Source organism: Pectinophora gossypiella, chromosome 3 (genome assembly GCF_024362695.1).
Source record: "Pectinophora gossypiella chromosome 3, ilPecGoss1.1, whole genome shotgun sequence".
NCBI lineage: Eukaryota > Metazoa > Arthropoda > Insecta > Lepidoptera > Gelechiidae > Pectinophora > Pectinophora gossypiella.
In genome coordinates, this window is record NC_065406.1 from 2,115,689 (window position 1) to 2,130,202 (window position 14,514).

The following is a 14,514-nucleotide window of genomic DNA, read 5'->3' on the forward strand; positions in this document are numbered from 1 at the left end:
TTATGTATAGATTGGCATCTCGCACTCGCAAAAAGTGAAAGTTGTACTTCCAAAAAAGAATTACGGAGGTCGACCGGGTTTACGTCATCACAACCTAACAAGCTTAACTCTTCACCTACCCTAGCCTTTAGTCAATGAGCTTTAGGCTTCATTTCTGCACATTTAGAGTTTAAGTAACGTTGTAAACCGATGTTGTATTGGTTTTTGCAAGTAAGTATGCAGGTTTTGTATGTCAGGCTACTGTGTTATGGTGGTAAAGTTGATTGATGGCTCTAATTTGGTTTTTTGCACGTGATTTTTGACATTGACCAATCGTTTACATTTTGACAGCTATTAGAATTGAAGTCGGATTATGTTGTTAGATCATGTGCTTTTTTCGCCTATTACGTTAAGACGGGTTTACATTTTTTTCTACACATAACATAAACGGCCTATACATACATACATCATAACAATCAATTGGAGGGGGTATGGAGCATAACATATGCTCTACTTTACTATTCCAAACATTCGGTAAAGAAAAAAAAAGAAAAGAAAGAAGCCAAAGTAAACTTAATGCTCGCGAAATAGGGTCTGGAATTGAATGTAGATAGGCACAATTATCCCTTTTATGGAATAAATTTGGAGGAGTATAATTATTTATTATGATAACAATGTAAGCATTACTATTTTGGATATCTTTACGGAGGTCCCGGGTTCGAATTCCGGTGGTGACATATCACAAAAATCACTTTGTGATCCCTAGTTTGATTAGGACATTACAGGCTGATTGTCCAAAAGGTAACATGATCCGTGCTTCGGAAGGCACGTTAAGCCGTTAGTCCCGGTTACTACTTACTGATGTAAGTAAGTAGTCGTTACATGAGCCACGTCAGGGGCCTTTGGCAGCACATCCCACATAGAAGAAGAATTTAAGCATAATAAAATGCTTTTCAACATTTTTCCCAAACATCCGATTTCATACTTGAATATTTTTTACTATAATACCTAACCAATTTGTACGTATAGTATGGTCTTGATCAAGGAAAACTTGGCAACTTGGCAGTGGGAGTAGGTTGCATAATGGATGCATAAAGTCTACGACACCAAAGGTATCCGTTTAAAAGGTCAGTCGACAAACAAGTCTTCATTTAAGATTTTATGTAACAATACCTAATACTGTTTATGAGTCATTATAGTATACTCCACCACGCTGCTCCACTGCGGGTTGGTGAAGGTGTTTTTTATTTTATTTGAGATGAAAAACAGCAGTACACAATCATTACATTATAGTATTAGCACTAAACAATTTAGGTTTATGTACAGCCAACAACAACATCCACATATTACTATACAGAATTCTGTGAAGAAGACATTATCATCAAGTTTCACATTAGATAGAACTTAGCAGAGTTCAAAACAGCTCTCTTAAAACGCGTCTCGCGTGTTTGGGCTAGCGCTTAACGGCGTGCTTCGGAAGGCACGTTAAGCCGTTGGTCCCGGTTACTACTTACTGATGTAGGTAAGTAATCGTTACATGAGCCATGTCAGGGGCCTTTGGCGGCTGATAACCCTGACACCAGGGTTGATGAGGCTGGTATTCCATCTCACAACCTAAACGATAAGAAGACTAATACCATGTATGAATAGATATATTCTGGCTGGGTAGTCATGTAGCCAGGAAGTGACTTCACTCACTGCACTCCAGAGCAATCAGATGCATTCCGTTACATTTCCCAAAAAGGACAAAGCCATGGGGCATAACATGGTTAGTTTGATAACCTTGCCGCCTTAAACGGAGTGCTCAGAATCCCGTTTGGAACTAGTTGTAGGGACTTGATTTATGCCTTGAAAGCCTCTATAGAAAACAGTATATTAGGATTTAGACGGTTTGGTTATACAACGGATATGCACGGTTTTGCTCTGTATTATGAAGTGCTAAGAAAGACGTTTTTTTAAACATAAATAAATAAGTCATTGGGAATAAATTTGTACATATAAATATAAGCAAACACCTATTGTAAATGCTAAAATAAATAAATGTAATTTGTATGAAAAAGCACACTATAGTGACGTCATAGAAAAACGTCATAAAATGTCGGACTTATTACGTACCTATTACGATTTTCTTGATTAAAATTCATAAATAAATTATTAAATAAAAAAAAAACAAAATGTTTTCAGTTAGTTTTAGATCTGTCTTTATTTAGTAAACATAATTTCATAATTTATCTTGAACCTAGGACACGACCCAATTAAGAAAAGACTTAAGTCAGATATTCGTAGATTAGAATAAAGTCTTCCAAGTTTGAATTCTTCATACAAAAATTTGCTGTTCCATTTTCAAATATTTTTCCGTTTATTGCAACCATTGATGTCTTATATTATGTTATTATTAGAACTAAGTAATTAGTGGGTACTTAAAGGTGTTCAGTTCAACGATAAAAACCTTATTTCTCTTTCTTCCTCTTGAATAAAAGAGTATGGCTTCAATCTCAGGCGGACATAAATGCTTTAGAATATTATTCAAACGGCTGAGAATTCCGGTCTCAAGTGGCGACAGAACCTGATTTATGTCGGCACGGGAATCTCACGGGACCGTTAATTTGATATTTAATCCCTACTCGGTACCAACCTATCGGAATAGCCTATTTCATAATTTATAGGCGGCTTATAAAATGTTGAGGGAGTATAGTGGGTACATAAGGATTACAATCGCTTGTAATACTTGCTGGGCAGTAAGCAGAGCTACAATACAGCCAGTTTTTATTTTCGACATAAAACACAGATATCTGTGTTTTATCTCTGTGTGTTTTTAATTATCTGTGTTTTTTTAAGAGGTCCTACCAGTAAGTCTATTGGGAAGGAAATTCCCAGTAGTTCAACTGGTAAGACTACTCGGTAAGACTACTAGGAATAGGGGGAATATTCTTCTTCTCTTGTGTGGGTAGTAAGATTAATGACCGACTTAAAAGATGAAGAAGAAAGAAGCTATTCAAAATTCTAGATTAAGTAAATTAAATTCATCTTATTTGGGGTTGTGCGAAAACCGTATACATTACGTTTTTACAATAAAATACCAGATAATATTTTGAATTTGACAGAAAAAAAATTTAAAGCTCTCTTTATGTAAAAAAGCTTATTATAATATTAATGATTACCTAAATTATAAAAATGTCTGGTATTAAATATGTTCCTCTAGTTTATAACTTGTAATGTATACCTACATTGATTTAAAAGATGTGTTGCTGTTGCAGTTTCTTGTTATTTCTTCTCCTCAGCCATAACGCCTTGCGAAATGACGTAAATTCAAAAATGTTACATTGACCTTCAACTAGTTTATCCATGATAATTACGTTGAATAAATGATTGTGATTTCTGATTCTGATTTCTAAGACATAAGAGGATATTAGCCGGGAATGCTTAACATGCTAACATGCTAACACAACTACATTTAGAACCTCAGTACTAAATAAAATTGGTGCTATGAGCGGCAGCAGTTTAACCGGCCAATCGCATAATCAGTAGGTACTTAAGATTTCTGTTAGGTTAAAGAAAAAAACCGGACTGTAGGGATGGCGCATTGTTACAGTGATTTGTTTCAGTTTATCAATTCGACACACCCAAGAATAAAACCTATAATTACATAAATAACGTTGAGTCTACTAACACTGGCGCCATCCACCTGGGAAATTTATTTCAATATTTCAATATTATATACTTAAATAGAAACTGTACCTATTTTCATATGCCTACATTTACGTATAGTTATACATAACTGCGTATAGTTTGCGTAAATGTGGGTACAGTTGTCAGCACGCATCTTAACGAGATCCTAAAAATGTAAACTGTATACATAAGCTGTGGATAATGTAGTTGGTTGCATGTTAAGATAAATTTTGTTTTAAGCTATTACAATTTGTAACATTATAATATGTAACTGTTTGTTATCCCAAATAAATAAAAAAAAAAAAAACATGCCATCCAGGACCATACATCCAATCAGGGGGTTAAAATGGCCACATCGAAGCAATTCATCTAAGAAAGCAATTGCTATTTGACATTTGTATGCATTGCGCACTTACTTTTCATATGCGCAAATGTCAAATTGCAATATTGCTTTCTTAGATGAATTTAGATGATTCAGCGTCCACATACTTTATCCGTCACCGTATTATTACGGTCATGAGATAAACTTTCAGTATCTCAAAGTTATCAGGTGTTAAGTACCTGCTACTTTTCGCATTCATATGAAAATGCACTAACCACCCAAGAAGGTCTTTTTTCTTTTGAGCCTACAGAAAATATTTAAAAAGAAAAAGCCGTCATTAATAATATTAAAAGAATTGAAATGGAATAGGGTATTTCACTGAGTCAAACATAAATTATAAAATGCCAATCTAGAAATATAAATCAGTCTCATTTTACTTTTCGACTTATTTTCGAATTTTATTTATGAATTAAGTAACAATGAGTACGATGTTTGACCGCTTTTTATTATGGATGATGTCACAGGACAGTATTTCTATACAAACTCTAAAGAAAACTTTCGTTTTGACGTTTCGTAAAAAGGATCTCTTTTGATTTAGTTTAAGTAACCTATTTTAACAGCCTCCGTGGTCTAGTGGTTAGAGCGTTAGGCTAACGATCTGGAGGTCCGGGTTCCGTGCTTCAAGTTAAGCTAAGCAAGTTAAGCCGTTGGTCCCGGCTATTAGCCGCAAAAAAATACCTCCACCAACCCGCATTGGAGCAGCGTGGTGGAGTATGCTCCATACACCCTCCGGTTGATTGAGGGGAGACCTGTGCCCAGCAGCAGGGACGTATATAGGCTGTTTATGTAACTCAAATTCAAATTCAAATTCAAAAATATCTTTATTCAGTAGGTAACATAGTTACACTTTGAATCGTCAATTTTTACATAACGAACGTCTCAATTGCCTAAAACTACTGCAGCTTCTCACAACCTGTATAGCCGGGGAAAAGAAGCTGCAAGAAAAACCTCGGCACAGGGCCCTAGACGTTCTTTAAAAAAATAAAAATAAACATAAAATATTGATATACAATTGAGTAATTTAGCTGCCTAATATCAGTTCTCAGACAGTTAATCCCATGCATTCATATCTTCTAAATAATCACTAACTTTATAATAACCTTTTTTGGAAAGTTTTTGTTTAACTACTGTCTTAAAGCAGTTGAAAGGCAAATTCTGAATGTCAATGGGAATCTTATTGTAAAAACGTATACATTGCCCCTTAAAAGATTTAGTAATTTTATGTAATCGACTGACTTGTAAAGCAAGTTTATTTTTATTCCGGGTACAATGTGCCGATCGATGAACCTATTCGAAAATCAGAATTCGAAATTCAAAAATCACTATTACGCATCTATAGTATGTCGAGCAGTGATGTGCCGCATTACACCCAAAAACAAAGATAAAAGTTGAATATGTCTGACGAAGGCAACTTTGTACAGCGCCATCTATATTTTTATTGGGGAACGTAGCCTGGAGAGTCCCTCATTATGTTTTCAAAAGGTGTTCCAATTGGGTCTTTTACTAGGATTACAATCCAATAATAACATATTATAAGACATCAATGGTTGCAATAAACAGTTGCAAATAAAAATATTTGAAAATAGAACAGCAAATTTTTCGTATGAAAAATTCAAACTTGGAAGACTTTATTCTACGAATATCTGACTTAAGTCTTTTCTTAATTGGGTCTTGTACTAGGTTCAAGATAAATTATGAAATTCTGATTAAGTACTAAATAAAGACAAATGTAAAACTAACAGAAAACATTATCTTTTTTCAATTTAACTTACTTATTTATGAATTTTATTCAAAAAAAACGTAATAATAATAAGTGCGACATTTTATTACATTTTTCTATGACGTCACAGTGTACTTTTTCACACAAATCCATAGTGATTTCGTGTTTTGACGTTTAGTAAAATGTAACTGATTTGACTAGTTGGAAATAGCCTATTACAAATGTCAATGTCTGTACAGATTATAACAACCTGTACGTAGGCGAAAAATTATGATTATTGACAGCAAATTACCAAGTGTAGGTACTTGCCATTGTCCTAGCAATGATCAAGTGGCCAATGAATTATGAATGAATATTTAGCATTGGTTTTACATTGGTATTTACATTGGCACAATGACGCGTAGGAGCTAGTCGGCGCCCACCCGGTATGCCAATAACTGTCGTTATAGAGTACAGTGTCAGGTGTCTATTAGCAACGACCTCGATCCGGAGGTCTTGGGTTCGATTCCTGGTGGTGACATTTCACAAAAATTACTTTATGGTCCATAGTTTGGTTAGGACATTACAGGCTGATCACCTGATTGTTCGAAAGTAAGATGATCCGCGCTTAAGGCACGTTAAGCCGTTGGTCCCGGTTACTACTTACTGATGTAAGTAAGTAGTCGTTACATGAGCCATGTCACGGGCCTTTAGCGGCTCAATAGTAACCCTGACACCAGGGTTGATGAGGTTGGCAATCCACTTCACAACCCACAAGATAGAAGAAGATTGGTGATAGCAGAATACAGATTTTCAATTTTGTATGCAATTATTCAATACAACACAAAACACTAAACTTACTTCACTACACTTTATTGCACATAAGGGCAAAACAATAAAAGATAACAAAAAGGAACTCAATTCAAATTCTTTTAAAAGACGTCCAACATAAATTGGATACCAAATCAGGGTAGTATTCCATTATCTGTGGCAAAGGCATGTTCAATTGACTTTTCAGAAAGTTACTTGGATGGTAAAATTCTAATTGAATTTTGAACTAACCTAACCAAATTATATTGAAGTAGCCAAATTATTTTGAAGTCGTCAAATTATTTTGAAGTTGTCAAATTATTTTGAAGTCGTCAAATTCTTTTGAAGTTGCTAGATTTTCGTAGCTGTAATCATGTTATTTGGTTTATTTTTATTTAACACGACAACACGCCTATGCAATGAGGGACTTTTTACTTATATTTTTTTTGAGGAACGTATTCTGGAAAGTCTAATGCATAATGATTTTCTAAAATCGATTTGTGCCTACGTGTTTCATGAACTACTCACGCTCCATACTCTTTTCTTTTATGGATTTTTAATGGAAGTTATTCTAAAGCAACTGTACCTTATGCAATAATGCGTGAGAAGTGGTAGGACTGGTAGATACCATATTTGCCCACACATGGCTTATGGATATGTTAATCAAATCATTCGGACCTACTCGCTGGTTTGAATGCAATGTTCTAATAGCTATAATAGTATGAATAACATTTATAAACAGTGTTATACGCACAAACCTTCTCTCATTAAGACTCTCTCACATAGAGGATATTGCTTTCATTCACTGTTATTTCTCTCATTTAGCGATTATCGCTATCGACTCACTAGGGTCGATTCATTCTTTCAAATATAATCCTTTCAAGAGCACTCTCAGGCCTGTTGCCTTAAATTTCTGTTTCAAGTTTGGCAAGGCAAAGAGAACTATGCCCATACAGCCATGTCTTACGTCATTTCTTTCTTGATGATGAATAATGAAATGATGAAAGGTAATGACGATGAATGATGAAACCTAAGCCCCCACCCTCGGAGCAGACTCCTACTCCGAAGCCCAAACGAATTAACTCAAAAGTCATCATAAACGCGAGTTACAAAGCGGCTTCTTGGCACGAAGCGAAAATAGATAGGTACACTTTGTTTATTGAATATTCCGTTATAAAAGTAAAGTAAAGTTTAGTTTATTATAGTAATAACACTATCGCGTATGTTTTCCCACTAACTTAACCACAAAACACTACTTCGTAATAATTATTTAGATTATTCAATGAAGAAAGCAACCATGTTGTTCACGGTCCCGCCAAAAAGCCATAACCATAGATATCCCACAGTATGCATAAAACTTCTTACAGGAAATGATCCTTCAGTAGACACGATATGCCCGGGAGAATAAACAGCATAAGGTTTTTATTTTCGCCGCGTTGTAATGAAAAGTATTTCAAAAATCCTTATTAAAAGCTCCTATCGAGTTCCAACTTAATTTAAAATTCTTTTTAAAAACACCAATTTTGGTTCAATGTCCTCCCAGCGACCAAATCCGGTGTTATGTGTCGATAAATTTGGAATTTAATGCATTTGTGAGTTGTCATTTAAGGATTTAAATCTGATACCTGTTTTAGTGGACTCCGTTGGGAGATAAGTGTCTCCATTTGTTACAGTCAACGAATTCGGTGGGTAGGTGAGTAATTATTGAACGCAAACACAGCCATGTAATGATAAATATGTATATTAAGTTTGATTATTTATTAAGTGTGGACTAAGTAACTTTATACGCATAACACCTAAACTGGACTAAGAAATATAAGTCATCATCAGCCCATTAACGTCCCCACTGCTGGGGCACGGGCCTTCCCTATGGATGGATAGGGAGATCGGGCCTTAAACCACCACGCGGGCCCAGTGCGGATTGGTGGTTATTAACGACTGCTAATGCAGCCGGGACCAACGGCTTAACGTGCCTTCCGAAGCACGGAGGAGCTCGAGATGAAAACTTTTTTTTTGTGGTCACCCATCCTATGACTGGTCTTTGCGAAAGTTGCTTAACTGCAACAATCGCAGACCGAGCGCGTTCACCGCTGCGCCACCGAGCTCCTCGTATATACGTACTTAGATTAAAATGTATTCAACAAAAGTACATCCAAGACAATTACAGGAAATTAAGGTAAAAAAAAATGCAATTTGTCAAACAATCATTAACATACGTAACTTCGTCACACCCAGTGCTCTGAGTCTGACCGGGGTTAAAAAACCACATCAAAGCAATTCATCAAAAAAAAAAACAATATTGCTATTTGACATTTGTTTGCATTGCGCACTTACTTTTATATGGCTTTTCGGCGGGAAACGGGAACGGGACAGTTGCTTTCTTCATTGAGTAATCTAAATAATTAATACGAAGTGGTGTTTTGTGGTTAATGATCGCATTAAGTTAGTCGGAAGACATTCGCGAGTGTTATTATATTGGAGTATTCAATGAACAAAGTGTATCTGCCTATTTTCGCTTCGTGCCGGGAAGCCGCTTCATAACTCAAAAGTTTATGCGGACTTTTGAGTTAATTCGTTTGGGGTTTGGAGTAGGAGTCTACTCCGAGGGTGGGGGCTTAGGTTTCATCATCATCACCTTTCATCATTTCATTAATCATCAGGAAAAAAAATACGTCAGACATGGCTGTATGGGCATAGTTCCCTTTGCCTTACCCTTCGGGGAAAACCAAAACAAAAAAAAATACTTTTATATATACATACATACATACATAAACTCACGCCCGTAATCCCTAATACACCTGTACTTTTATTTATACATATATATATGCGCAATATTGCTTTTTAGATGAATTCCTTTGATGTGGCCTTTTTAAGTCCCCTAGTCCAAACGAACCCATCACTAACGGCATTGCCGCGTTGTACAGCCACTGATAGGCTTTGGACTAGGTAAGACCCACACCTAGGGTTGCCTCCTCTGACTTTGAGCCTCGAGCCGATTTCCCTGATGAATTTATTTAGGGGCCGATTTATTTAATGCATAAATTATTTATAAATGGAATAGCAATATTTTATATAAAAAAAAAAATCAAATTTGAAACAATTTATGTATTCGTCGACTGGATACTTATTGTGTATTGAGAGAAATCGGCCCTAAACCATTACGTTCCTTATTTAAATAAGCTCTGTGGCAGTCTGTGGCCTATCCTAGTTCGAAATTGTGTTACAGGTTTCATTTCCCTACTTTTTACTTAGTTAAGTACCTACATGGTAACAAAAGCCTCTGTTACCTCCTGATCTTTTACGAAAGTCATTTTATTTTAGTTTGATAGTTTCAAAATAAGCTTTTTTACATTAAAGTTAGTTCCTAGATAGTGTAATTAAGGTTCTTCTTCAGAGAATCGGTCTTTACGGATTTTATTTAAGCTTTTCACACGTTGATGAACTGAAATATCAGCTGGTATTTATAATACCTAATTGGGCCAAAAATAAATAAAACCTAAGTATAATAATTATAATTTTCTTTACATTTCTTACGGTGCATTTTAAACGAAAATATTTGTATGGAGTGTATGGAATTTTATAATTGTCTCTAATAGTAGAAAAGAAGTTATTTTAATTGGCATATAAAAGCACTTTGACAGTTATAAATGAAGTCCACTAACTGAGTGCTATGCGGTGTATGTTTGTTTTTTATTTTTTTATTATAATTCTTTATACAATGTAGTTAAGACTCCGTAAATACATATATATCCGTAGTCGTTACATGAGTCATGTCAGGGGCCTATGGCGGCTCAGTAATAACCCTGACACCAGGGTTGATGGGGTTGGTAATCCACCTCACAATCCACACGATAGAAGAAGAAGACTCCGTAAATGGGGGGATATTTTCTTTAAAGGGGATACTTAGTAGATACAACAACATGGCAACGAAGAAAATGTATTTTGAGTTCTAGAAATAATTGTCTCGCCTTTTGTTACGATATAGAGTTGAAAATTAAGAAAAATAAAATTAATATTAAGGACATAGACAATAGATGTCATAAAAAGAAAATTAAAAATAATTGAACATTTTTCTATGCAAATCTCTTTTTAAAATGGAATTAAGAATTGATTGTGGGATTGTGGTCATTGACATTTTTTTAAGTTTGATTGTTTTAACTGGAGATAATTATATAATCAGGAAGGGTCTATTAAATACACATGTTTGCACTTAAAATTAAAACCACCAATCCCACACAAACCTTTTTCCCTCCACTAACGAGTAAACACGCCATCTACTTCGTCAAAATAGAGCAAAAACCTCAGTGTCGCGTAGTCCATTACAAATTGACAGCACCGCACCGCGCAGGCGCGGTGAAAGGTTACTTGCCAAGCAGATATCCTTGTGCAAATTCCAGTTTTAAACGAGACACATAAGGATTTTAATAAATCGTCCCGTCTCGCCCGCTAGACGTTCTATAATTACGCCATTTTTTATTGAAATAAATTGCCACTTGTCCAAATTAGTTGTGTTTTATTGAATTTTAAAAGTACTTGTTGATATGAAATCCTAAGATGGATATGATGATCTTAATGGTGACAAGGGATCCGAAAATGCCCGAAAAAAATGTCCATTGTCCACCATGTTGGAAAGGACACAATTCCTCTGTCAGATTTTACGACAGGACATGTTCTATGTTTTATATTCGCTCCTCATCATCATCATCTACCTATACATATCGGCCTCCGTGGTCCAGTGGTTTGAGCGTCGGGCTCACGATCCGGAGGTCCTGGGTTCAAATCCCGGTGGAGACATATCACAAAAATCACATAGTGATCCCTAGTTTGGTTAGGACATTACAGGCTGATCACCTGATTGAAAGTAAGATGATCCGTGCTTCGGAAGGCACGTTAAGCTGTTGGTCCCGGTTACTACTTACTGATGTAAGTAAGTAGTAGTTACATAAGCCAAGTCAGGGGCCTATGGCGGCTCAATAGTAGCCCTGACACCAGGGTTGATGGGGTTGGTAATCCACCTCACAACCCAGACGATAGTAGAGAAGAGGAGAATATTTTAATTCTTTCTTTCAAACTAATCTTCTCAAAGAAGGAAAGTAATATCTAAGTATCGTATTATGTATAATGCAACTCGTTTGCACCATAAATAGACCAGGTACGATACTAAAGTTTCACTGAGCCAATAGAAATTAGAAATCAAGTAAAAAACCCGGCGCTTTTCCATCGAGACTTCAACCGTGAGATATATGTGACTTTCCCATAATACATGATTTATGCTTTATAGTTATACATACATACGTAAAGGTCACATCAAAGCAATTCACCTAAAAAGCAATATATTCCTATTTTCATATTTGTTTGCATTGCGCACTTACTTTTACATGCGCAAATGTCAAATTGCAATATTGCTTTTTAACCCCCTGTTCTTGTCCGATTTTTTGAAGTTGTCAAAAAATCAATAAAATCAAAGATATAGAATCAAAGTAAACAATCTAATATAATAATGACGTTGTTGTTTGTTTCAGAATAAAGATGGCGCTGATATGGGTGGTGGTGGCGTGTGCGCTGGGCGCGGCGCAGGCGCAGTCCAACTACGGCTCGCAGGCCAACAACATCGAGTACCAGGGTGGCTTACCCGAACAAACTGTGTTGGATGGGAAGGTAATTATTATAACCAATATAACATAATATTTTATATATTAAAAGAGGGTCGGTAGCCAAAATATCGATAGTACTTTTAGATCAATATTATCGTCACCTAACAATACTCCGATAGCTCTTGTAATAGTCAGAAGCAATACTATGAATAGTATTTTTGACGTGACTTATTGTAGATTTGCCGCAGATGGCATTAACTACTTGGCTGGACAAAGGTATGAATAGTATATAAGTACTATATAATCTGTGGCGGTAGAAGTGTTCCCCCACCCCTTTTATCGCTCCATCGGAAAGCCTCCCGCCTGGAAGCAATCTAGCGTGGCCGACATGGAAGTCCTTAAATAGGCTCCGGACACAGGTTGGCCGCTGCAAGCATAATCTCTGCAGGTGGGGATACCTGGTTGATGCTTGCGATGAGTGCGAGTGTGGAGTATCACCACAAACTATGGCTCTCCTTTTGTGCTGTCCTAAGTGCCCTAACACCTGCACTATTAAAGACCTTCACGAAGCCACTGACAATGTCGTAAGCGTGGCCAACTATTGGTCAGCAAAAATATAGCATCGATCGCCATCGACTTGCAAAGAGGAAGATATAAAATACTATTTTATCTTTGACAACCTCCTATTACTGAATTTTCAAGAAAACACTGTAATTGCATGACTTAATCGACTATTTATTCATTTCCATCGTAACTCTTTCAACAACAAACGTCTCCTAGAAAAGTCGGGGAACCAATCCAACCCCGTTCGTCATTTGTTTCATTCGCCGCGTAATTTATTAATTATTTATTTATTCTCACTTCCGTTCCCGCCTTTTCTGTTTACTTACTTTTTAAATTAATTAAATAGTAGTATAACATTTACAATTATAAATAATTTATATTATTTAATTTATAAAATTATTTGAATTTTTGAATTTGAATTTAATTCTATTTAAAAGTATTTTATAGCTGTCAATATGCATTCGATTTGTAGGATATTTAACTTTACGCTAATTAAGATAAGTACTTACATTGGTTTTTATATCATTTTTACTATAGATGATCTATGATTATAAATTGCAAAAAATTGATCTGTGATGTAATATCAGTAAAGACCACAGTGTATGCTAATGTATAATATCAAAAAAGTCAGCAAGTACTTCTTCGCTAATTAGATTGTTGCTTATAACGGTCAAGGTAAATTGAACTTTTTTTCCTAATTATAATTGTGAACAAAAAAATAATACAATAGATTGCGTAATTAGTACGCTAAATAGATATGTCAAGACATTGAATAGTTCTGACAGGTATTCTAATCAAACTATTTTTGACGGGGTTTATAGCTAATGAATATAGTTGACCTAATAATTTTCAAATTGTAAATTCACAATATGACAATAAATTTATTATAACTACGATAATAATACGGGAATAGGGTATTTGACTGGGTGAAAGATAAATTATAAAATGCTAATCTTGAAATAGAAGCCAGTCTAAGATGATCAAAAAATCTATTTTTTTTACTATTCCATTTATTTTCGAATTTAATTTATGAATTAAGTAACAATGAGTACGACGTTTGATCGCTTCTATTGATGTCGTTACAGGACAGTATTTCCATACAAACTCCAAAGAAGAGAGAGAGAGAGTAGGAGAGAAAAAATGTTTATTCAACAAATTGTGACCCATTACATAAAAAAAGTTACAAACAGAGTAAAAAAGAAAACTTTTGTTTTGACGTTTCGTAAAAAGTATCTCATTTGACTAGGTTGTTTTGTACTTTTGTAATGTTTTTTTTTTAATGAGTAATGTGTTTTATAATACGTAAGTTATATAATATTATGCTCGTTTTGGGTCGTAGGTTTTGGCCATATTTCGGTCGCTCCGACTATGCTCCCGCGGCATCTTTCTAAACTGTGGCACAGCTTTTAAAAATAGAGCTACTTAGTACCACCACAAACCACTTGAACTTTATAAATAAAAGTGAATCTTAAGACAAATAAAAGAACGTATACCCATTACGTTAACCTACAATGGATATAAAAAAATAGTTATGTTGTGACCGCAATGGTACCGTTCAGTGTTCATTACTGGCGACTGCATTGTATGCCCGTGCTTCCATAATACTTTGTATACGGTTTTTTTTATTTAATGTAGAGAAAAAAGTATAGAGGAGCGTCCTCTATACTTTTTTTTCTTCTTTTTTATTTCTTTTATTTTTCTACAGCGTATAGAATGGCTCTATTAAGTGGCAGTGGGTAAAAAAGTTTAGTGGGTATAAACATAATGCTTTGTATAAAGCAAATATGTTAGGATTATGCTTTTATTTAGAAAACTCT

General features: G+C 35.3%; 1 protein-coding gene across 3 annotated transcripts in view; it reads left to right on the forward strand.

Annotated features, from left to right (window-relative positions):
- LOC126380076 (titin) overlaps nucleotides 1–14,514 on the forward strand; it is a 111,609-nt gene that overhangs the window by 74,093 nt on the left and 23,002 nt on the right. For all 3 annotated transcript variants that reach the window (XM_050029280.1, XM_050029289.1, XM_050029300.1), the window contains exon 4: nucleotides 12,062–12,197. In XM_050029280.1, the coding sequence (XP_049885237.1) occupies nucleotides 12,069–12,197 (129 nt within the window). In that variant the 5' untranslated portion in view covers nucleotides 12,062–12,068. The remainder of the gene's footprint in view (nucleotides 1–12,061; nucleotides 12,198–14,514) is intronic.